The 26669-nt window shown below is 44.2% G+C and overlaps 1 protein-coding gene across 5 annotated transcripts in view; it reads right to left on the bottom strand.

The window, feature by feature from the left end:
- The window catches only part of kcnt1b (potassium sodium-activated channel subfamily T member 1b), a 406769-nt gene that overhangs the window by 186545 nt on the left and 193555 nt on the right, over positions 1 to 26669 (bottom strand). For all 5 annotated transcript variants that reach the window (XM_048559135.2, XM_048559137.2, XM_048559136.2 and 2 more), the window contains one exon: positions 1753 to 1832. In XM_048559135.2, coding sequence (XP_048415092.1) covers positions 1753 to 1832 — 80 coding nt within the window. The remainder of the gene's footprint in view (positions 1 to 1752; positions 1833 to 26669) is intronic.

The following is a 26669-nucleotide window of genomic DNA, read 5'->3' as shown; positions in this document are numbered from 1 at the left end:
CATCAAAGTCCATCTGGAATGTTTTAAATAAAAGTTTCTCTGTATCAAGCAAATTGACCATGCAATCACCAGATTCTGGTGGAAATCTAATTTTTTTTTCCTTTATTCATTCATTGGACGAGGGTGTCACTGACCAGGCAGCTTTTATTGCCCCATCCCCCAGAGGGCAGTTGAGAGTCAGCCACATTGCTGTGGGTCTAGAGTCACATGTAGGCCAGACCAGGTAAGGATAACAGTTTCCTTCCCTAAAGGACATTAGTGAACCAGATGGGGTTTTCCCAACAATTGGCAATGGATTCATTAGATTGTTAATTCCAGATACTTTTTCGAATTCAAATTCCACCATCTGCCATGGTGGGATTTGAACCCAGGTCCCCAGTACGTTATCTGGGTCTCTGGATTAACAGTCCAGCGATAACACCACTGGGTCATCACCTCCCCAACTCCAACTGCTGTGTTCCTCTCCTTTAGAGAAGGAAACCCCGGCCTATACGTGACTCCCGACACAGAACAATGTGGTTGACTCTTAGCTGTCGCATGAAGCTGTCGAGCAAGCCAGACAAGTGCATCGAGCCTCTGTGATATCATTCATGCAGACTGTGGCATCTCACTGCCTCCTTCTCAGTTCAGGGATGGGCAATGAGTGTTGACAACACCGACATGCTAATACATATGTTTCTAAAGCACCTAATGAAATGTCATACGTAAACATAACCCATGACTGCACTTATTTTTTAATGCCAGTCTCAACGGTAATTTCAGGCTGTCACGCATTATGTCACATCATATCCAACCTGTGCCTTATCTTAATAACGACTACACTACTTCATTCAATGCAGTGGGTGGGTTGGGATCACTATTAAAAATCACTGGAATTCATTATTTTCTCTCTGCATCTCTTCCTTTCAAATCCAATTTCCTTTTCTCAGTTTTATTCTTGTTTATGGGCCGACAAGCTCAGCATTTTTTTAATGTTTTTACTTACCTGGAAAGGACGTGAACAAAATTCTTTGCTGCCCTAGCAAATTCATAGGTTTAATGTAGTGTGACATATACCAAGACACATTCACTCTTCCCTTCATTTAAATGGGCACAGCTTGTAGCTGGAGCAGGAGCATTGGGGCGCTAAGTATTGCGATCAACAATGAGTCATGCTATAGCTCTTCATCACGCATGCATCAGGACAGATACAAAGGGAGCAACAATTTAGAGGTGAAGGGAGGCCTGATTAGTTGGCAAGTCAATACCAACTGGTTAAGGGGTGCCACTGAGAATGCACAAAGGAACAATTCTCATAAATGTTTTGCTCCCTTTGAAATTTGGCATTCTTGCATCTGTCCTGATGAATGCAACAGAAAAAATCTTTGACAGTGCGTCGCTATGTTTTTATCGAGTCCCGTACACCCAAGGGGCCATTAGGAAATTGCACAATGACTCAAAGGCTCGACAATTTGTTTTAATTCACTGAAGTGAACAGGCTTAATGCTCACATTGGCTGCAGAGCATTGATACATGCATTGCTGTCTGTGGGATTTTATTGTATACAACGTGGCAGGGACGTTTTTCAGTCGCTACACCAACATTTTAAATTGGATGCCGAGTCCTCCAAGATGTTTCTCAGAGATGTGACATGCAAGCGTTGCTTTATTCATTCTGTGTTTGACTACTGTGCAGGTTATGATACAGCTCGTTGCAAGTGTGGGAAGTGTACTGTTGATTTGTCTCTGCAATAATCCTAACCATTTCACTTACTTGATCTTTGGTTTTTAATGAAGAAGAGTTTCAGTCGTTCCTTGAAGGTGTTCTCATTCACGTAGAATTCTACCTGCACCCTGGAAACAGAAAGTAAATCTTGTAACATAACCAATAGCCAAGATTTTCAGTTGTATAGTTTTATTTATCATGTTCACATGTAACACCACAAATATTGCCTTAGTTCTGCCTCGATGCATAAAGCTGTAAATCCAGCCTGAGAAAGAGTGACTACTTAAACCAGAAGACACTTTGCAATCACTTATCACAAATGCACATGCACGCACAATCTTACATGTGTGCACACACATGCAAACACATATATATGTGCACATATGTATGATTGTACATATACACACATATACAGAGATGTCTGCAAATGAACACATACATATGCACACATGTAAACATGAAGATACACATAGAGAAGTGTGCACATGCACAAACACATATGCAATACAAACAAAAAAAGTGCATATGCACATGAATACACGTGCACACACATACACATGCACATACATACACATGCACATATGTCTCCCCTCAATCTCTGCCTTTCTAATGTAAATAATCCCAATCTACTCAACCTCTCTTCATAGCTAGCACCCTCCGGGGGCAACATCCTGGTGAACCTCCTCTGCACCCTCTGCAAAGCATCCACATCGTTTTGGTAATGTGGCGACCGGAATATGTTGGATAAGAACTGTGGATGCTGTAAATCAGGAGCAAAAACAGAGTTGCAAGAAAAAACTCAGCAAGTCTGGCAGTACCTGTGAAGAAAACGACAGAGTTAACGTTTCGGGTCCGGTGATCCTTCCTCAGAGCTCAGATGGGTATGTTGGAGCTGCACAGGATTTTGGCCACGGCTACAGTACTATGTGCAGTTTTGGCCTTCTCACTATAGGAAAGATGTGATTGCACTGGACGAGGTGCAGAGGAGATTCACTCGGGTGTTGCTTAGGTTGGAGCATTTTAGCTAGGAAGTGAGATTGATTAAGTTCAGGTTATTGCCTTTCGAGCAAAGAAAGCTGAGATGGAACTGACTGAGATGTATAAGAGAGGGTGGTGAGGGTGGATGGGAAGCAACTTAGTTGAAGTGCCAGCACAAGAGGGCATAATTTTAAGGTTGAAGGCAGAAGGTTTAGAGGGGATTTAAGGAAAACTCGTCCTACTGCTACTCATCTACTACTCGTCCTGAGGATAAACATATGGATGATAATGGAATAGTGTAGGCTAGATGGACTTCAGATTGGTTTCAACAGGTCAGCGCAACATCGAGGGCCAAAGGGCCTGTACTGCGCTGTAATGTTTTATGTTCTATATGCACATCTGTGCACGTGCACACACATGCACATACGCACATATATATACATGCACACATATACACATGCATATACATGCACACATGTACATATGGACATGTATACATGTGCACACACATGCACATACGCACATGTATATACATGCACACACATGTACATATGGACATGTATACACATGCACACATGCACACACGCACATGTATATACATGCACACATATACACATGCATGTACATGCACACACATGTACATATGGACATGTATACACATGCACATACGCACATGTATACATGTGCACACACGTGCGCATATGCACACCCAAACACACGTGACACATGCAGACATGCACATTACAAATTTTCAATGAGATAGAACTGGGCATGATAAAATATAAGACCGCCATGAATAATTCCAATAGGCAATTCAGAATCAGCAACAATCTTATTCAGTAGCAGAGCAGGCCTGATGGATGGAAGGGCTTGCCATGGCTCCTAATTTATATCTTTGTGGAAGGAATTCTTCACCCAGACAATGGTGAGAATGGGACCACAGGGAGCGGTTGAAGTGAGGAGGATTGATGCACTTAAGTGGAAGCTGGGAGAACAAGAGATGCACAAGGTAAGCTTTTCACGCAAAGGCATTGCCAGCGGAGCGGCTTGCAGCAGTGTAATAACAGCATTCAACAAGCACATGGGCAAATGCATGAGTAGTAAGAGATACGGGTCTTGAAAGTGAAGACAGTTTTAGTGTGGCAGGGCAAAACGGTTTGGCATGGGCTTGGAGGGCCGAAGGGCCTGTTCCTGTGCTGTATCATCCTTTGTTCCCTGGCAGTGAGAGTCCTAAGCAATGTTAACCACTGGGCCTGTGAGGATGGGAGGAGGCTGATGGTGGGAGGAAGTGGAGTGTGGAATTGTTAGTGGTGGGGGTTAGGGGACAGTGGAGGCCGAAACTTGCCAGGTGTGGTGCTCCTCTCTTCTACTGCACCCCCCCGCCCCGAGAAAGAAATGGGGGGAGAACTCCTTCCATCTGCTCGGGCTAGTCTTCAGCTGGCCGAGAGTCGTAACCACTGCCGCAGCCAGGACACTGGTCAAGGTCCGATGGCATTGAAGAGAAACTACAAGTTTTTGGTGTCACCCACTGAGAAGAGCCAGCTAATACAGAGAAGGGTGGTATTGGAGCTGAAGGCCAGTGATTTTAACTGCCGCCTCCCCCCATTATCCTGGGAATGAGGACAGAGGAAAGCTTCACAAATTAAAAAACCGAAAGAACTGCAGGTGCTGGAACTCAGAAACAAAAACAGAAATTGCTGGAAAAGCTCAGCAGGTCTGTGGAGAGAAATTAGAATTAACATTTCGTGTCCAGTGACTCTTCCTCTTTTGGACTTTACGCAAAAGATACGGTGGGTGTGGGAGGACGTAAGGAGTAAATGATAGGTAGAGATAGAGCCCAAAGAGAGAGAACAGTTGGACAACAATGTGCTCTGAGTAAGGGTCAAACCATGTAAAACACTAACTCTGATTTCTCTCCACAGATGCTTCCAGATCTGCTGAGCTTTTCCAGTAATTTCTGCTTTTGTTTCTGGATAACAGTCAGAGTGGATAGCTATTAGCAGATAATAGTGGCTAGCGATGGGTAGTGTGTAATAGTTGACAGCTTTATAATCTCTACTTAAAACAGATGCTCCTCATGTAAATGGCACCAACTCATAACTGCAGGCTGCTCCATTCTACAGTGAGCACAGTCATTGCCAAGCAGGCAGATGGTATAACTATCCTCTACTAGGTAGCAAGATCCCACAAACAGAAACTGAATGAATAATCTGTCTTTACTTCTTTCTTTGACATTGAAGAGGGGAGCAGCATGGGGCAAAAATAGTCCAATAACTGACATTTCCTCTTTGAACTGTGCCACCTCTGTTTAGTTGAACTGGCAGACAGGATCTCAGGTTAACAGCTCATCTGCACAAGGACATGCCTGACAGTGAACCACGTGTGCAGTACTGCACAGAGATGTCAGCTCGAGGGCACAATGGACCTTGAGCCCACAGGATCGTGGCTTCAGAAGCAGTTATGCTGCTGGAATGTTTGTTTAATTTTGTCTGATCCCTGATAATTGGGTTGTAACAAGCAGAAACAGAAACTGCTGGAGAAACTCGACAGGTCAGTCAGCATCTGCGAAGAGAGCTGAACTTGTTGCACTGTACTTGATTACTTTAGCCTCTGGGTGGAGCTAGTCAGTCAAGTGGATGAACTCTGAAACATTTAAGGAAAAGATCAGATATGCAGCTCCTAGCTCTGACTAAAAGCACATTGCAAGCTCTGTAAAGTTACAAAATATTTAAGTCATGTAAATGTACTGTTTGATTTAAGAAATCTCTCTGCAATACTCTTCGATAAAGATATGGAGCAACTCGAGTCAAACATAACAGATAATAAATCGATCAAACCGAAGCAAATCGAGGTAACTTTTTGGAACAATGCTTGTGTTCCTTCTTGCTTTGGAATGATCGTTCAGTAGAGTTAAAATGAGTAAATTAATCTTCTGGTGCTCATAACATTCGTGAGCGTTTATCTCATCAGCGTTTTGGATCTTCACGTTTAATTCAATTCGCTGCAAAAATAAAACCAAATACAAAGGTCGATCTAACATTGCCACCAGCAAATGGAGCAGGATCTGTTGCAATGGAGCCAATTACAACTCAATTTCTCTTCATCTGAAAAAAAGGTCTTAAAAATACTCCGTCCCAACGTCTTCTGTCAGGGAGCAGATACAGAAGCTTGAACACACGCACCGACAGATTCAAGAACAGCTTCTTCCCTGCCGTTATTAGACTGCTGAAGAGACCTCTCTAATTTCAAATAATGTAGATGTGGCTTCGCACACCTCCTGTACAGCTGTACCCTTGTATGCCTCATTCTGTCTAAGCATCCCATGGTCTGTGTTTCCTTGTTTGCTATGATCTACATAGCTATGGAGAAGGAGAGGATTAGGCAAAATGGGAGGATATTTAATTGGGGGAGAGGAAACTATGACGCGATTAGACATGATTAGGAAGCATGGACTGGGAGCAATTGTTCCATGGTAAGGGAACTATAGACATGTGGAGACTGTTTAAGGAACAGTTGTTGCGAGTGATGAGTAAATATGTCCCTCTGAGACAGCAAGAAGGGGTAAGATAAAGGAACCTTGGATGACGAGAACAGTGGAGCTTCTTGTGAAAAGGAAGAAGGTAGCTTACATAAGGTGGAGGAAGCTAGGGTCAAGCTCAGCTCTAGAGGATTACAGGCAGGCAAGGAAGGAGCTCAAAAATGGTCTGAGGAAAGCCAGGAGGGGGCACGAGAAAGGCTTGGCAGAACGGATTAGGGAGAACACAAAGGCATTTTATACTTATGTGAGGAATAAGAGAATGGTCAAAGAAAGAGTAGGGTCGATCAGGGATAGCATAGGGAACTTGTGTGTGGAGTCTGAGGAGGTAGGGGAAGCCCTAAATGAGTTTTTTGCTTCTGTCTTTACGAAAGAAACGAACTTTGTAGTGAATGAAACCTTTGAAGAGCAGGTGTGCATGCTGGAATGGATAGAGATAGAGGAAGCTGATATGCTGAAAATTTTGTCAAACATTAAGATTGACAAGTTGCCAGGCCCGGACCAGATTTGTCCTCGGCTGCTTTGGGAAGCGAGAAATGCAATTGCTTCGCCACTTGCGAAGATCTTTGCATCCTCGCTCTCCACTGGAATCGTACCTGAGGACTGGAGAGAGGCAAATGTAATTCCTCTCTTCAAGAAAGGAAATAGGGAAATCCCCGGCAATTACAGACCAGTAAGTCTCACGTCTGTCGTCTGCAAGGTGTTAGAAAGGATTCTGAGGGATAGGATTTATGACCATCTGGAAGAGCATGGCTTGATCAAATGCAGTAACACAGCTTTGTGAGGGGTAGGTCATGCCTCACAAACCTTATCGAGTTTTTTGAGGATGTGACTAGAAAAGTTGATGAGGGTCGAGCTGTGGATGTGGTGTATATGGACTTCAATAAGGCATTTGATAAGGTTCCCCATGGTAGGCTCATTCAGAAGGTCAGGAGGAATGGGATACAGGGGAACTTAGCTGCCTGGATACAGAATTGGCTGGCCAACAGAAGACAGCGAGTGGTAGTAGAAGGAAAACATTCTGCCTGGAAGTCAGTGATGAGTGGGGTTCCACAGGGCTCTGTCCTTGGGCCTCTACTGTTTGTAATTTTTATTAATGACTTGGATGAGGGGATTGAAGGATGGGTCAGCAAGTTTGCAGATGACACAAAGGTCGGAGGTGTCGTTGACAGTATAGAGGGCTGTTGTAGGCTGCAGCGGGATGCAGATATGGGCTGAGAGGTGGCAGATGGAGTTCAACCTGGATAAATGCAAGGTGATGCATTTTGGAAGGTCGAATTTGAAAGCTGAGTACAGGATTAAGGATAGGATTCTTGGCAGTGTGGAGGAACAGAGGGATCTTGGTGTGCAGATACATAGATCCCTTAAAATGGCCACCCAAGTGGACAGGGTTGTTAAGAAAGCATATGGTGTTTTGGCTTTCATTAACAGGGGGATTGAGTTTAAGAGTCATGAGATCTTGTTGCAGCTCTATAAAACTTTGGTTAGACCGCACTTGGAATACTGCGTCCAGTTCTGGTCGCCCTATTATAGGAAAGATGTGGATGCTTTGGAGAGGGTTCAGAGGAGGTTTACCAGGATGCTGTCTGGACTGGAGGGCTTATCTTATGAAGAGAGGTTGACTGAGCTCGGTCTCTTTTCATTGGAGAAAAGGAGGAGGAGAGGAGACCTAATTGAGGTATACAAGATAATGAGAGGCATAGATAGAGTTGATAGCCAGAGACTATTTCCCAGGGCAGAAATGGCTAGCACGAGGGGTCATAGTTTTAAGCTGGTTGGAGGAAAGTATAGAGGGGATGTCAGAGGCGGGTTCTTTACACAGAGAGTTGTGAGAGCATGGAATGCGTTGCCAGCAGCAGTTGTGGAAGCAAGGTCATTGGGGTCATTTAAGAGACTGCTGGACATGCATATGGTCACAGAAATTTGAGGGTGCATACATGAGGATCAATGGTCGGCACAACATCGTGGGCTGAAGGGCCTGTTCTGTGCTGTACTGTTCTATGTTCTATGTTCTATGTTCTATCTGCCTGTAGTGTTTGCAAAACAAAACTGTTCACTGTACTTAGGTACGTGTAACAACAATAAATCAAATCAAATAAAGTAAGGGGTTATAAACAGGCATGGCTTGAGTTTTAGTTTGGACAGACAGGAAATACCTTAGGCAAGGAACAATGGTGTGGGAGATAGGGGAGTGAAGAAGGCATTTGGTACGCTTGTCTTTATTGGTCAGTGCCTTGAGTACAGGAGTTGGGAGGTCATGTTGTGGCTGGATGGGACACTGGTTAGGTCACTGCTGGAATACTGTGTGCAGTTCTGCTATAGGAAGGAGGTTGTGAAACTTGAAAGGATTCAGAAAAGATTTATAAGGATCCTCCCAGGGTTGGAGAGCCTGAGCTGTAGGGAGAGGCTGAATAGGCTGGGGCTGTTTTCCCCTGGAGCATTGGAGGCTGAGGGGTGACCTTATAGAGGTTTAGAAAATCATGAGGAGCCTGGATAGGGTGAAGAGAGAAGGTCTTTTCCATAGGGTTGGGGAGTTCAAAGCTAGAGGGCACAGGTTTAAGGTGAGAGGGGGAAAGATTTAAAAGGGACCTAAGGGGCAACATTTTCACACAGAGGGTGGTGCGTTTATGGAATGAGCTGCCAGAGGGAGTGGTGGAGGCTGGTACAGTCACAGCATGTAAAATGGTATCTGGATGAGTACATGAATTGGAAGGGTTTAGAGGGATATGGGCCAAACGCTGGCAAACGGGACTAGTTTTATTCAGGATATCTGGTTGGCTTGGACGAGTTGGGTCTGTTTCTGTGATATATATCAATATGACTCTGTTACCTTTTGGTTTTAAATACAGCAAGTTATGATCTGGGAATGTCAGATTCAACACTAATTTTCAAAAGGTAAATGAGCAAACACGTGAAGAAGGCAAAATGTGCGGAGCAACACTGAAAACACTCGGGAGAAACACTCATTGGATTACTGCTACAAAGATGGGCTGAATGGTTGTATCACTTTATGATTCTATCAGACTCTGAGGACAAACTCAAAACAAGAGGAAAATCGATGTTAGTAGGAGTACCAAGAAAGAACTTCAAGCAGTTAAACGTGACAAGTCAAAAGCCCTCAAGGGGATAGAAAATCTGAAACTGTCCAAGAGGGTTTGGAACAAAAGCTGTTGATTCGGAGTATCTGGCTGATGACCTGGTCAACATTGTGTCCACAGGCAATTGAAGTGAACAATGTTGTCAGCATTAATGGATTGAATTGCTGCCCCGGGGATTATTTTGCACACATTATCCTCCTTCGAATTCCAATCAACTTCCCACAGGCTGCTTGGTACATTGCTGTGTCAATCATCAGCCAATGCTGCGTTGCAGCTCTGCGCTGCAGGAATGCACTTCAGCAGCAATCACTTTAACTGCAGTTCAAACTGCGACAAACTGCCTTCAGACTAAACTGGACTGATACTGCGATGGACCTTAATATAAATGCCTGGGGAGCCTGTTATTTCAAACTGATTTTCTGCAGTATATCCAACAGAATATAACAAATTAGTCTTAAAAAGTGCACAGGGCTGAATCATCTACTCCTCTTCATATTGCTTATGGTCTTAAATTTGTGCCTGGTGCACTTACACAAGTCTGTATAAAGATCAGGGCAAGGATACTATGTGGATTAATTACAGCTGCATGTTAGAATAAAGATGTTTAATTTTGCAGAAATCTTAACAAGCTGGATAAAGATCAGATTATAATTAGGTGCAGAGCTGGATAATACAGCAAGCCAAGCAGCATCAGAGCAGCAGGAAAGCTGACGTTTCAGGTCGGGACCCTTCTTCAGAAAAAGAAAGGGGTCTTGACCCGAAACGTCAGCTTTCCTGCTCCTCTGATGCTGCTTGGCCTGCTGTGTTCATCCAGCTCCACACCTTGCTATCTCAGATTCTCCAGCATTGGCAGTTCCTACTATCTCTGTAACAGATTATAATTAGTGCTATTTTCAGGCATATTCTGTAATGGGTAAGTACAAACTTGGAAAATTCAATTGACAAGGTCATAATTGAAAAAATAATCAGATGCATATGACTTGAATTTATGATCTTTAATGTCTCTTTTCTCTGAGGACATGTCTGTCGGAGGGTGAATATTTAGTTTAGAGAACAATGATTTTGAGAAATGGGATTGTGTAAGGTGAGTGTGTGGCGTTTGGCGGGGTGGGGTGGGTTGTGTTGGAGGAAAGCAAGGGTAGCGATTAGGCTGGGGAGCCCAGAATTCTGCGTATTGGAGCCCAAGCCCTTACACAGACCTGTTCTGGTTTCCTCTCAGACAGCTGCAGTTCAGAGAAAGCATCATAAATAGACGCTGCTCAGCCCATCACATCTGCGACAACACCCTGAAGGGCAACACACATTTCTCACGGCCAATCCATCTAACCTGCACATCCTTGGACTGTGGGAGGAAACTGGAACACCCGGAGGGAACTCATGCAGATACCAGAACAACATGCAAAACTCCACACAGACAGTCGCCCAAGGCTGGAATCAAACCCAGGACACTGACTCTGTAAGGCAGCAGTGCTAAACACTGAGCCACGAGTAGCTGCTACAGTAGCGTGACAGCGGAGTGTTTCAATCCCTGAAATCCAATGGTTTAGTAAAAAGTCCTGATTTTAATCTTTGAATCACCCCCCCTCATTCCACCAAGTCCCTTTTCTTGCAATCAATCCTGATGCCCAGTGACAATTATTTGCAATCTTCTCAAGCTCACAGAGGTTTATCAGGAACAATCTGTCCTTTCTTAAAGCAGTGTTGACTGTTACTTGGTAGTTAATTTTGTTTTTAAATTGACAATCCCCTGACTTGCTCCTAATAATCAGCTCCATTACTTGGCCAGTCGTTGACGAAATAATAACAGCTCGTAGCCACCTGTGTTTGTGGGGCAGTATGACTGTGTAAAGTAGGGTAAATTTAAATCAGAAGTTGCTGGAAAAGTTCAGCAGGTCTGGCAGCATCTGCGTGTGATACCGATTTCCAGCATCTGTGATGATTTGCCTTTTGATTGTGCAACAGACGGTGGCTCAGCGATTAGCATCGCTGCCTCACAGCGCCAGGGACCCGGGTTCGATTCCACCCTCAGGCAACTCACTGTGTGGAGTTTGCACATTCTCCCTGTGTCTGTGGGGGTTTCCTCCGGGTGCTCCGGTTTCCTCCCACAGTCCAGAGATGTGCAGGCTAGGCAGTTTGGCCATGCTAAATTACCTGTAGTGTTCAGGGATGTGTAGATTAGATGGGTTATAGTGGGATGGGTCAGGGTGAGATGCGCTGAGGGTTGGTTTGAACTAGTTGGGCCGAAGAGCCTGTTTCCACACAGTGGGGATTGCGCGGTAATCTGTGACACAGTTTACTCCTCAATTGACCACTTGCCTTCAAGGAAAGGAGTATTTAATAATAAATTGTCAACCAGGTGAAGCTGGAACCAAGTACCACGTACAGGCTATACCATAAAAGCAAACAGATAGAGTTGAGTGATCCTATAGTCAGCGATGAGCTTGAAAGTCCTGCCACACTGAGAGAATAACCTATAGGAGGATTCTTCACAAATACTCTTTTCTCAATGATGGGGGAGCATAGCACATTAGCGTAAATGGCAAAGTTAAACCATTTGTCACCACCGTCAATTAGACATGCCGATTGAATGATCCATTTTGGAACTTCTCCTGAGTTCCCCACTGGCGTCAGTCAGTCTTCAGCCAAGTCCAGTCACAGTACGTGACATCAGGAAATGCTGATCACACCAGATGCAGCAAAGGATTTGGGCCCTGACAACGATCTGATAATCAAGTTGAAGATTCGTGCTTCGACTCTAGCCGTATCCGTGACTAAGCTGTTTTGGGGCCCTGGCATCTGACAAACAATTTTGGTGAATTGGGTAGGAATCTGGGATCTCCAGACCACAAAAAAAGCAGGAAAAACTCCAATCCAGTTACTTATCAGCACTTATCTTTATTTCTCTTTATTCATTCACAGGATGAGGGTATTGCTGACCAGGCAGCATTTATTGCCCGTCCCAACTTGCCCAGAGGGGTCAGTTCAGAGTCCACCACATTGCTGTGGGCCTGGAGTCACGTGTAGCCTTGATCAGATAAGGATGGCATTTTCCTTCCCTAAAGGGCATTATTTAAACAGATGGGGTTTTTTTGACAATCGATTCATGGTCATCATTAGATTGTTAATTCCAGATGTTTATTGAATTCAAATTCCACCATCTGTCATTGTGGGATTTGAACCCAGGTCCCCAGAACATTATCTGGGTCTCTGGATTAACAGTACAGCAATAATACTACTAGGCCATCACCTCCCCACATCAGTTAATCAACAGCAAAGTGATAGAAGTTATCATAAAAGAAAGCAATGACATAACACTTACTCAGCAATATGCTCCGTTTCGCTCCTGTCAGGGCTTGAATGCATAACACCTTTAGCGTGAATATGGCCAAAACAGCTGGATTCTGGGGTGGGGTAAAAGTTATTGCCCTTGATATCAAGGTAACGTTTGATCAAAGTGTAGCATCAAGGAGCCTCAGTAAAACTGATGCATCGACAATCAGAGAAAAACTCTTCAATATCTGTAGCCACTGGACCCAATACATGGCTAAGGGAACAGGTAAGAGATTGGGAGTTTTACAGCAAGTAACTCACCTCCTGACTTCCCTGAACTTGTACATCATCCTCAAAGTACAAGTCAGGAGTGTGATGGAATACTCCCTATTTGTTTGGATGAGTGCAGGTCATGTAAAACTGGAGAAGCTCAATACTATCTAACTATCTCACAATCCTGACTTGCAACCCTATCCAGTTCCTTCCTAGTAAATGCATCATAATCATATCAGCATCGTGGGTGTTCCCTCACCACAAAAGATGCAGTATTTCAAGGAGACAACTCACCATCAGCTCCTCAGGACTTTGAGGATATTCACACCCCATGCGTGAATAACAACAAAAAAAATTGAAATATCCTCATCTCCCTCTCCGAACTATACAGTTTAACTTTGAATTAACAGAGACAATTTAAAACATAGCCATATTATAAAGTTTAGTGGTCATAACACAGTCAAGGGAGGGACAGAATGGATCTTGACCATGAGGATGTCAAAGTCTGATCAGTTTCACACTGTAAAGGTCCTTTGATCACCCAACATCGGATCGTAACTCAATGCAGGATGAATGAATGACACAAAGGTACAGTGCACACATGCAATGCAGGCATCCCATGTGAAAACATTCAATTTAAATAACATGCGTGAAAGAACACAGAAATGAGACTACCAAAATTTACCTGTAAGTATCTTCCATCTCGAATAGAGTTGTAACATGTTCTCATACACTGTGCTGGAAATTGGCAAGCCTGCAACTATGTAACCTGAGGTTTAATCACTAACAACTTGACAGAAAACCAAACAAAAGGTTTCCTACTACTCTGAGAAGCTGTTTCGCAGATTTTTAGATATTACTAGTCATAAGATCAGACCCAGGTCAAGGTTCCTCAATTTGTTTACAGTTCCTGGCAGGATGTCCTCAAATCATTAGACTCCCAGGTAAGGAGAGATGAACTAGCGCTCGATATTTATTCATCCAGTGCCCTCAGCTGGTTAGATTAGGGTGAATTTAGAAAGGATCCCTTCCCTTTTCGATATTTTCTTCCTCAGACTCAAACAAAGTTATTTTTTAAAATGCTGGGTTTTTTTAATTAACAAGAGAGTGTTGACTTTATTTAACATAATACAGGACGAACTGGTAACACAACACAGATTACAATGAAGGGGTGAGGTCAAGGGATTATAAAAATGTATGGGTCAGTCTCTGAGTTGATGATGAGAAGCAGATAGTTGAACACTGTGATCATTGTGATGGAGGTTGCCAGTCGAATTGATGTCAGTAATTATAAACAGCCAGTTCTTGAGTTTGAGTTCTTGAGTTCTGATGAAGGGTGTAGGCCCGAAACGTCAGCTTTTGTGCTCCTAAGGTGCTGCTTGGCCTGCTGTGTTCATCCAGCTTCACACTTTGTTATCTTGGATTCTCCAGCATCTGCAGTTTCCATTGTCTCAGTTCTTGAGTTTCTTGGATTTTTGAAGTTCTTTTGTCCTAATTCCATGTTCTGTCAAATGGTTTGCAGCTTTTGAGTGACATTGGTCTTTCTTTTGCCTCCTGCTAGAAAGATGACTTCTAACACTCAGTGTTGGAGACAATTGTGATCTACAACGCAGGAATAACCAGTGAATATATCTTCAACAGTGATCTTCACAATACACTCATGCTCAAACCCAGGCCGGCACACACAACAGCATTCAGTCCCACAAGTCCACTCCAGCAGAATTGAAACTGACTTTTCAGACCACGTCCTTGTGTATTCTTCAAAGGGAAAAAACACAAAAAGTGGCTTCAGTCTGGAACACGAACTGTGATGGGTGTCTTGCTGTTCGGCATTTGGTTATCAGCCCTGCTTTATTTTTGTAGCTAGAAAAGATCACAGTCCAGTCTGTTTGACATTTCTTTCACTCCTTTTGGTATTACATTCCATTGGCCCCATACAGATACTTTACACTTGCAGTTATTTTGTCTCTGCATCAGTCCACTTTTTGAAAAAGAAACACATTTTGCTAAACATGCCCATAGTATTTCAGTATTCCGCCCTGTCATTGTAACGTTACATTTGGGAATTATTTTCCACAGGGTGACCCACACCAGATTTCCCCAAAAGAGAGGCTGATGTGGAAGATCTTCTCCTCTAGACCCCAATCCTGAAGTTGCATGGGAAGCAGAGGCATTGAAATCAGAGACTTAAAGTGAAACACGCACTCATTGGAAAAATAAGATCACTTTGCACTTGAGTGTACTTAAGCAGAACTTAGATGACTACACAAGAGATTACTCTGAACAAAAGGATGAGGTTTGTATGGAGTGTAAATAGAACATAGAACAATACAGCGCAGAACAGGCCCTTTGGCCCTCGATGTTGCACCGACCTCTGAACTAATCTAAGCCCCTCCCCCCACACTATCCCATCATCATCCATATGCTTATCCAAGGGCTGTTTAAATGCCCCTAATGTGGCTGAGTTAACTACATTGGCAGGCAGGGCGTTCCACACCCTTACCACTCCCTGAGTAAAGAACCTGCCTCTGACATCTGTCTTACCTGCAAAGATAGAACATAGAATATAGAACATTACAGCACAGTACAGGCCCTTCGGCCCTCGATGTTGTGCCAACCTGTCATACCGATTTGAAGCCCATCTAACGTACACTATTCCCTGCATGTCCATATGTTTGTCCAGTGATGACTTAAATGTACTTAAAGTTGGCGAATCTACTACCGTTGCAGGCAAAGCGTTCCATTCCCTTACTACTCTCTGAGTAAAGAAACTACCTCTGACATCTGTCCTATATCTTTCAACCCTCAATTTAAACCTTTGCCCCCTCGTGCTCGCCATTACCATCCTAGGAAAAAGGCTCTCCCTATCCACCCTATCTAACCCTCTGATTATTTTACATGTTTCAATTAAGTCACCTCTCAACCTTCTTCTCTCTAACGAAAACAGCCTCAAGTCCCTCAGCCTTTCCTCGTAAGACCTTCCCTCCATACCAGGCAACATCCTAGTAAATCTCCTCTGCACCCTTTCCAAAGCTTCCACATCCTTCTTATGATGCGGTGACCAGAACTGTACACAATACTCCAAGTGCGGCCGCAGCAGAGTTTTGTACAGCTTCACCATAACCTCATGGTTCTGGAACTTGATCCCTCTATCAATAAAAGCTAAAACACTGTATGCCTTCTTAACAAGCCTAACAACCTGGGTGGCAACTTTCAAGGATCTGTGTACGTGGACACCGAGATTTCTCTGCTCATCTACACTACCAAGAATCTTACCATTAGCCCTAGACTTTGCCTTCCGGTTACTCCTACCAAAGTGCATCACCTCACACTTGTCTGCATTAAACTCCATTTGCCACCTCTCAGCCCAGCTCTGCAGCTTAGCTATGTCTCTCTGCAACCTGCAGCATCCTTTGTCACTATCCACAACTCCACCGAACTTAGTGTCGTCTGCAAATTTACTAACCCATCCTTCTACGCCCTCATCCAGGTCATTTATAAATATGACAAACAGCTGTGGACCCAACACCGACCCGTGCGGTACACCACTAGTATCTGGTCTCCAGGATGAACATTTCCCATCAACTACCACCCTCTGTCTTCTTTCAGCAAGCCAATTTCCGATCCAAACTGCTATATCTCCCACAATTCCATTCCTCTGCATTTTGTACAATAGCCTACTGTGGGGAACCTTATCGAACGCCTTGCTGAAATCCATATACACCACATCAACCGGTTTACTCTCATCTACCTGTTTCGTCACCTAAAGATCCTTATGGTCAAATTGCCTGTCAAGATCAATGCAACTTTAAAGATTTCACAAGAAATGCTGTGACATTACTCAGTCAGTTGCAGTTAAAGAATAATGTGGTTTCATCCATTGCCATCTCAAATCAGCCCAATATTAGTTTTAGCAACTGAGCTATTTCATCCTAATTTTATTCAGCCGAGAAGATGCAGAAATTGCTCTGATGTCATCACTGCTTTGTGAGGAAAAGATCAATCTTAACATATTAGAGCTCTGTTCAAGTCTGATAACAGCAGGGCAGAAGCTGTCTTCTCTGATGAAGGGTCTAGGCCCGAAACGTCAGCTTTTGTACTCCTGAGATGCTGCTTGGCCTGCTGTGTTCATCCAGCTTCACACTTTATTGTCTTGAATCTGTTGGCATGTGTTTTAAAACCTTTGTATCTTTTGCTTCATGGAAGAGAGTATAATTTGGCTGGGAGGGTCTATGTTGGCTGCTTTCCCTGAGGCAGCGGTGGGCATAGACAGAGTTATTGGATGGAAGGCTGACTTGTGTGATAGGCTGGGCTGTGTCACAACTCTCTGTAATTTCTTGTGGTCTTGAGCAGAGAACGTGCCATACCAAGCTAAGTCGGATCCAGATAGGGTGCTTTCTATGGTGCATCTGAAGAAATTAGTAAGAGTCATTGTGGACATGCTGAATTTCCTTACCTTTCTGAGGAATTAGAGGCTTTGGTGTGCCTTCTTGACTGTAGGGTCAATGTAGATAGGCCATGGTGGGGCTTTTGGTGATATTTACTCTCAGAAAGTTGAAAATTTCAACCATCCCCACTTCAGCACCATTGATGCAGACAGGGGTATACTGTCTTGCAGTCAATGACCAGCTCCTTCATTTTGCTGACATTGATGGAGAGGTTACAAGGTGTGGAGCTCGATGAGCACAGCAGGCCGATCAGCATCAGAGGAGCAGGAAAGCTGACGTTTCGGGTCTGGACCCTTCTTCCTCGTACGCTGCCTGGCCTGCTGTGTTCCTCCAGCTCCACACCTTGTTATCTCAGACTCCAGCATCAGCAGTTCCTATTATCTCTGACTGAGGGAGATTATTGTCTTTACACCTCGCCTCTAAGCACTCAATCTCTTTCCTGCACTCTGTCTTGTTGTTGTTTAAAATCCAACCCACGCTAGTGGTGTCAAGAGAAAACATACATCAGAATTTGGCCACACAGTTATGAGTGTACAAGGGGTATAGTAAGGGGTTGAGTAAGCAGCCTTGCAGTCGAGTATTATCATGTTGTCACCCATCCTTAATGCTTGCAGTCTGTGGGTCAGGAAGTCAAGGATCCAGTTGCAGAGTGGGGAGTACAGTCCTGGGTCTCGGAGTTTGGGGATGAGCTTTGTTGAAATTATGGTGAAGACAGCAGAGCTAAAGTCAATGAATAGGAGCAAGGTGTAGGTGTCCTTGTTATCCACATGCTCCAGGGGTGAGTGCAGGGCCAGGAGGTGGTGACTGCCATGGACCCAATGTGACAACAGGCAGATCAAGGCAATCTGAGAGGCTGGAGTTGACGTGAGCCAATACTAACCTCTCGAAGCACTTCACATTGATGGATGTTGGAGCCACAGGGTAAGGTACTCTGACTGTTTTTTTCCTTTGGCACTGGGATAAAAGCAGGTGGGAATCTCAGATCCTAGTAAGGAGAGGTTAAAGACATCTGTCAATATTCCTGCTAGCTGGTCCGCGCTGGAATTGAGAGCATGGGAGGGGACTTCTCGATTTCCATGGGCTCACCCTGAAGAAGGCCGATCTGATGGGTACGGCGGTGAATCCGGGTACAGGCACATCTGAGGCTGTCAGGGCAGGCGTTACCGTTTCGCTGCCATCCTATTCAAAAAGGGTAGAGAACGTACTGAGCTCGTCGGTGGGGGGGGGGGGAAGCATCATTGCCAGTGATTCTACTCAACTTCATTTTACAGCCCGTTATATAGCGTAAGTCTTGCCATGATTGACATGTGTTCATCTTGGCTGGTTTGACAATGTCCCTTGGCATCTCCAATAGCTTTGTGAAGGAATTTCCTGTATGAGTCAGGGTCACCCGACTTGAATACCTCAGACTTAGTCTTCAGTAGCGAGTGCATCTCCCACTTCATCCCTGGCTTCTGGTTGGGAGACAGTCGGATTAGCTTCTGCCTGCACCAGCTGACCGTACGGTGAAGGGCTCTGTCGCTCAACCTTCCCCAAACTGTGGTGCCCCTCAGGTTAACCCACCGCCAGCCCTGTTGGTCTGGTAAGGCTGTCAACAGTTTATAAGTTTTTTTTAACTCCACCATCAGAAACAAGGGGCCCTGCTTTTAAGTAGTGACCAAGAGATTTGAGAAAATTCTCATTCTCGGTTGTTCGAGTGCCCTCTGAGAGCCAGGAAACTCAACAAGAAGATAGCACCTCCAACAGGCACCTGCTTAGTACTGCACTGAAGCATCAGTCTAGATTTGCAGCTCAATCAGGCCTTGAACAGGCAATCTTCATAGAATCCCTACAGCATGGAAGCAGGCCATTCGGCCCATTGAGTCCACAACCACCCTCTGAAGAGCCACCCAGAACCACCCATCCCTGTAACACTACATTTTCCATGGCCAATCCACCTAACCTGCGTATCTTTGGGCTGTGGAAGGAAACCAGGACACCCAGACAAAACATACGTAGACACGGGGAGAACGTGCAAACTCCACACAGACAGTTGCCCAAAGACGGGTTCGAACCAAGGTCCCTGTTGCTGTGAGGCAGCAGGGCTAACCACTGAGCCATTGTACCACCACCCGTTTTGGGCACAGGATAAGGTAAAGATACCCACTGTGCTACGGCTAATGCAAGATTAGAGATCAGCACACAAAGTTGATTACACTCAATACTAAGGATAAAGCTTCCATCTGTTGTAACTCTTGGGATAATGTAGCAATTTAAGGGTTGGGATGACAAAACATTCAGGATCAAAAGCCATGTTTGGCAAACTAAGAGTAGCACCCAATAAGTAAACGCTAGTTATAGATAGTGACCTTGCTTTGTCAATTGACTTACTAATTACTAGCTCAGGGATTAATTATTAATCATATTTCTGATTTTCTTTCTAATGTCCCTCTCTCCTCAGCTACGTGACCTGCTCCTGCCAGCCTACAGCTTGAAGGTCGATCGAGACTCCAATTCATGAGGCACTCTTCAATAGCGGTAGCTATTCAACTGTGTGAGCCACAACTTCAAAAATGAGGACTGCTTCTGTGAACCACATACCTCTTGCATTCGTGCACTTTCACTGAAACATTGCAGCATCACAACTGCTAGCAAAACCACCTAAAGATAAAGTGGCTCCATGACTACAGAGTGCTAATAGTCATAACATTCCTCAGATGTGCACTGAATGGAAAAAAATTGAAAAATCCAAGTTCCAGGCAGTGTTTTAGAGAGTTACCTGGCTCTGTTCCAAGAACATGCTTATTTAATTCAGCCTTCATGTAATATGCTTGTGTATTTCCCTTTATTCTAAGGTGGCATCACTGACAATATAGGCATTTATTGCCCCTTCTTAATTGCCCTAACCCAATTTGTTCCCAAAGCCATTTCAGAGACAGCTGTGTTGCTACAGGTCTTTTTTTTAAAACACATTAATGGGATGAGGCATCATTGGCTGGGCCAGCATTTATTCTGCATCCCTAATTGCCCAAAGCACAGTTAAGAGTCAACCACATTGTTGTGGGTCTGGAGTCACATGTAGGCCAGACTGGGTAAAAGTGGCGGTTTCCCTCCCTGGAGGGCATTAGTGAACCAGGTGGGGTTTTCCTGGCAACAGTCACATTCGACTCTTAATTCCAGATTCTTTAACAAAATCAAATTCCATCATTTGCCGTGACAGGATTCAAACCCATGTGTCCAGAACATTTACCTGGGTCTCTGGATTAACAGTCCACCACTAGGACATCGCCTGCCCTCTGTCTGGAGGCATATGTAGGCCTGGCTGGTAAGGATGGCAGATTTCCATCCATCAGGGGCATTAGTGAACCAGATGGGGTTTCACAACAGTTAACAGAAGGGAAAATTAAACTGGCTTTTACAGTTCTAGATTTGATTGAACTCAATTCCCTGCACTCAAAAAGGAGACATTCTCCAGGAATGCTAGGGATTGGAAATAGTAAAGAACAAGAGAGGGAATATGTCTAAAAAACTGGGAGCTAAAGAAATCTCAGTGACAATCACTTAAAGAAATGGAAGTAAAATAAATGGGAAACATCAGGAGTTGTCCTCTCCAGTACTTCTTTCAAACTGAGTTAAATGAATTCCACTAGGCATCACCAACTACAAACAAACAGTGACCCAGTTGATTTCTAACTCGCCTTTTCACAATTTGGCTCAGAGCATCTATCACCACGGAAGCATTAGGGAGCCACGTGGTACATTTCCATGTAGCTGGCTCTGGTCCATCGCTATTCATAGGCACCAGCTCTTCAGGTGGTAACTTTCTGGAAGAAACTGTCCCTGACAATTTGGCAATAACAGGAACAACACAGCAAATCTGCCAAAATCTCAAAACTGTAAAGGCAGATTAATGGTTTAATCAGGACATTCAATTTGCAATTTTTTTTAATACTTCCAGCGTCTCCCCCACCCAGATTGATCGGCATCGTCAGTGTAAACACCAGATGACTGATGGGTTCTGAGAGGTTTGCAAAATGCCTCTACGTTCAAACAGCAGTTTCAAATGCGCCCTAAATTCCAACACATCATCCCTGTAGCTTCATGTTCTGTTGCTGGCTGTTCAGATCGTCAGTGCATACTCTACTGCTTTTGTGTTTGGATAAGGATGGTCAAGGAGAGCCAGTTAGCTCAGTTGGCTAGTGGCTCTGAATAATGCCTACAGCATGAGTTCACTTCCTGTTCTAACTGGGAGCTGCCTGCTCACCCTGACCTTGAAAGTGGAAGACACTGACTAAACCTGCCAAAGCAAATGGCTTAGGAAGAGGAGTCAGAATACAGTGCAATGATACAGGCTGAAGCGGAGGGATATGAAGTGTATAAGATAATGAGGGGTATTGACAAAGTGAGTAGGGAGCAGCTGTTCCCCTTGGTTGAGGCGAGTCAATCACAAGAGGTCATAGTTTTAGGGTAAGGAGCAGGAGATTCAGAGGGGATTTGAGGAAATATTTTTTCACACAGCAGGCCTTGGGAAACTGGAGGGCACTGCCTGGAAGGTAGCAGAGGTCAGAAGGATTGCAACCCTTTAAAAATAAATTTGAATGAGCGCTTGAAATATCGTAACATTCATGTATATGGGGCAAGGGCAGGAAACTGGAATGACCACGCATTTAGTGGTGGTTCTTGACGGCGTGGACTCAAGGGGCCTTTTGTAGCGCTCTAAGACTCAATGAGCTGTCTTCAGGCCGAGTGCACAAGTCAACGATAAGATTTGAAATTGGCTTATTGGAATCTTGGATTTTTTTTTAAAAAATTCAGATTTGGTTATAGTAACGTTATAAAATTATTCCCAAAAATCTTTTCCCCAGAATGAAAGTGCATGTTTTGTTTTATTTGTTTATTGAGCATCACTGGCGAGGCCAACATTTATTGTCCATTCCCTACTGCCTATTGAGTGGGTTCATAGACCGTGTCAGAGGGCAGTTCAGAGTCAACCACATTGCTGTGGGTCTGGAGTCATGTGTAGGCCAGGTCGTGTAAGGACAGCAGATTGCCTAAAGCAGATTCATGAACCAGGTGGGTTTCGATGACAATTGGCAATGGCTGCCGTTAGGTGAGCTTTTAATTCCAGATTATTAACAAATTTATGGTTCTCCATCTGCTGTGCTGGGATCCAAACTCATGTCCTCGGAATAAAAGCCTCAGGTCTGCATTACTAGCCCAGTGACATTATGACTGAGGCACCAGCTCCCTGGATTATACATCAAAAATGACACTAATTTTGTTCAAATTCACTGTTTAATATCACGGTGGTGCATATTAAAGACAGGAGAGTAGTTGATTTGAGTTCCGGGACATGGTAGGTGCTGCCTGAGAGTTTAGGGAGGCAGGTTCGATTGCATATGAAGACACTGGGTCTATACTTGGAGTTTAGAAAGGATGAAGAGGAAATTCATTGCAAGTTACAGAATACTGAGAGGTCTGGAGTGGGAGGATGTGGAGAAGATGTTTCCACGAGTAGGAGAGACTAGGAGCCAAAGGCACAGCCTCAGACTAAAGGAATAACACTTTAGGATTGAGATGAAAAGGAATTCAGGCAGAGGGTGGTGAATCTGTGAGACTCATTGCTGCAGAAGGCCATGGAGGCCAAGTCAATGAGTGTCTTTAAGACAGAGATAGATACGTTCTTGGTCAGTAAGGGAATCAAGGGTTGGGGGAGGGGGCAGGAGAATGGAGTTGAGAAACATATCAACCATGATCACATGGCAGTAGCAGACTTGATGGGCTGAACAGCCTAATTCTGCTCCTATGCCTTATGGCCCTATGGTCTTGTGAAGCTCTCCAAGGGATTTGGATTGCCATTTGAAAAGGGAGAATGTGCAGGTTTACGGGGTGCAGGCAGGAAACTGGCACTCTGTGAATTGTCAGTCCAGACACAATGGGCCAAATGGGCTTTGGAGTGGTAACAATTCTGACACTCATTATCACACATCCAAACAGGGCGGCACCTATTGCCCATCACCAATCGTTCTTGACAAGTTGGCGATGAGCTGTCTTCTTGAACCTCTGCAGCCCATGTGGTGTGTGTACTCCCACAATGGCTTTAGGGATCAACTTGCAGGATTTTGACCCAGCGACAGTGGGGGGGATGGTGTTCCCATGTATCTGCTGCCCTTGTCCTTCCAGCTGGTAGAGGGTTTGGAAGGAGTTTAGTGAGTTGTTGCAATGCATCAATTGTAAATGTACTCTCCTTGTTGCCATGTGAAACCTTTCTTCTCCCTAACCTTCTCCTGATTCAGGTTTAATTGTAATGGCCACCAACCCTGTGAGTAACAATAGGCAGGGAGATGGGAATCTCCCTTATGGAATTCTTTATGGATTCATGGAATCCTTATAGTGTGGAAGCAGACCACTTGGCCCATTGAGTTCACACCAACCATCCGAAGAGCATCTCATCCAGCCCTACCCCTCCTACCCTATTGCCTTGCCTTCCCCATGGCTAACCCACCTGGCCTACACATCCCTGGATGCTCTGGGCAATTTAGCACAGCATTTAAGCTGCACATCTTTGGACTGTGCAAGGAAACCAGAGCACCTGGAGGAAACCAATGCAGACACAGGGAGAATGTGCAAGCTCCACCTGGGATAGAACCCAGGTCCCTGGCACAATGAGACAGCAGTGCTAACTATTGAGCCACCATGCCACTGTAGTGATCGCAACGACAATATCACCAAAGTGTGATGTTTTGAGGTTCTGGTTTGGCGGATGGCAAAATTTGAATTCAGTAAAAGGAACCTGGAAAAAAGAGATAATCTTATGGTGACCAGTTTATAAAAGTCAATTGTGGTAATAGCCCATGTCCTTGAGGGAAGGAAATCTGCCGTCCTTACCTGGTCTGGTGAAGATTTGAAGTTGGAGGCACTTCTTGAGATCCAGAAAAAAGAGAAGAGTTAATAGAGACTTAAAGGGAAGAATATTCAGTTGCTCTGAGGGGCATGGCCAGAGGTCATTTGGAGTATGAAGGAGTTTAGGAAAGTGGGCTAGTAATCAGAAGGGCCAAAGAGAAACGTGGGTTCGCTGTGGAGGAGATCAGAGATGTCTCAGGATTGGGGGTGGGGCCATGAGGTTGGGTTCATATGTTGGGTGGGGTGGGGGGAGTAAAATGCGATTGGAAAGGCCTGGAGCCATCTGAGGTTAGAGGGTTTGGGGGAAGCAGATAACCTGGATCGAAACCAGATCTCCTCAAGTCCAGGAACTGAGGGTTATAGAGTCATTCAGATATACAGCATGGAAACAGATCCTTCTGTTCAACTTGTCAATGCTGACAAGAAATATTAAATTAATCTAGTCCTATTTGTCAGCATTTGGCCCATATCCCTCTCAACCCTCCCTAATACATTTATCCATCCAGGTGCCTTTTAAATGTTGTATTTGTACCAATCTTCTCTGGCAGCTCATTCCATACACAACCATCCTCTGTGTGAAAAAGTTGCCCCTTAGGTCCTTTTAAATCTTTCCCCTCTCCCCTTAAACCTATGCCCCTCTAGTTTTGGACTCCCCTGCCCTGGGGAAAAGACCTTGGCTATTCACCTTATCCATGCCCCTCATGATTCTATAAACTTCTGTAAAGTCACCCTCAGCCTCCGATACTCCAGGGAAAATAGCACCAGTCTATTCGGCCCCTCCCTATAGTTCAAACTGTGCCAGTCTGGGAACATTTTCACAAATATTTTCTGAACCCTTAATTTAAAATTCTGGCTCAGTTTGGGGCTGCACCTAACATCTCAGCAGCCCAGGTGTGTGTGTGTGTGTGTGTGTGTTTGTCTGTGTGTGTGTGTATTTTGTATGTCTGTGTGTGTGTGTGTGTGTGTGTGTGTCTGTGTGTGTGTGTGTGTGTGTGTGTGTGTCTGTGTGTCTGTCTGTCTGTCTGTCTGTGTATGTCTGTCTCTGTGTATGCCTGTGTGTGTGTGTGTGTGTGTGTGTATGTCTAAGTGTGTATGTATATGTCTCTTTGTGCGTGTGTGTGTGTGTGTCTGTCTCTGTGTGTGTCTGTGTCTGTGTGTGTGTGTGTGTCTGTCTGTCTATGTGTGTATGTATATGTCTGTTTGTGTGTGTGTGTGTCTGTCTGTGTATGTATATGTCTGTCTGTGTGTGTGCGTGCACGCGCGTGTGGTTCTAGTTCCTCCCAGTGTGCTCTGAAGATTTCTGATGTTTCAAGCCTGATTTACCAAGTTATGCATTCTTTCATTGATGCAAAATCTCCGAACAACTTCGATTTGATTAACAATGAGTGTATCACTGTTCTCATGGATGAGGGAAAGCAGTGTTGAGCAATAGGTTGCTCCCAGCAGATTACAGACATCATCATCTCACCATCTCTCTGTTTGAAATGCCTGCCCCTACATTCTGGTTAGCTGACGATTACCACAAGATTATCACATTTCGAGACAAGGAACAGTTTATCCAGATCAAAATGCAAAGCTAGAATTGTGTTCCTTTCACGATCTTTGCTTCAGAATATGCTAAAGTATATCCAGAGGCTGGGCTACACTGATGCAAGGATTTTAAACAGTCACTTCTGCTAGTATAACATTGCTCTGAGGTAGATTCAGATTATGAACGAGCACATCAGCAATACAAATGAGGTAGAGAGAACAAAAAGCAGCTTTAAAAGGTAAAGTTATTTCATCCAGTTCAATGTTTATGTCCTATAATCTCTTGGTGGAAGCAACGTACAGATAGAATGGAATGAACTGATCCTTGGATTTATACAATTGCTGTCATGTGCTCCTATGCAGATGTAAACCAGAGTAAGTCAGGTGACTGTTTTTTATGCATAAATATTATTACCATGAACATTGCCTAGTGTTGTCCAACTATGCCAAGCCAATCTCCTCATCGAATGCATAACTTAACTGTCTGGATCATTTTCCTACTCTCTGATGTGATCACTGTGCCAATTATACAACCTGTAAGGAGAAGATAGACCAGAAATTGCAATGCTCTTCAGAAAAAAAAAACAGAAATTAACATGTGGAAACTTTGGCAAAGTGCAGCTTATTCTTCAGGGCTATCCTAGTATTGTACATAATTCTGTTCATACATTCATTGTACATCCAGCTCAGTTCAGGCAGAGGAAGAAAGATAATACTTTATTTACTCAATTATTAACTTCTTCAGACATACTTTAGCAAAATTAGCTAAACAGAACAAACTCTTTTTTACTAAGTACAGGACACACAAGTGTGCCAACAGTCCACAGCAGAGTTGACTGAAACATAGATACAAAAAAAACGCAGTAACTCAATAGATTAAGTGCAGTAGTGAAGACACCATTCATAGCTGCCACACTATGCCACATTCCCTGCGCCATGTACAGATCTTTG

The sequence above is a fragment of the Stegostoma tigrinum genome, chromosome 29 (genome assembly GCF_030684315.1).
Source record: "Stegostoma tigrinum isolate sSteTig4 chromosome 29, sSteTig4.hap1, whole genome shotgun sequence".
Lineage (NCBI taxonomy): Eukaryota > Metazoa > Chordata > Chondrichthyes > Orectolobiformes > Stegostomatidae > Stegostoma > Stegostoma tigrinum.
This window is presented reverse-complemented; position numbering and strand designations above follow the sequence as displayed.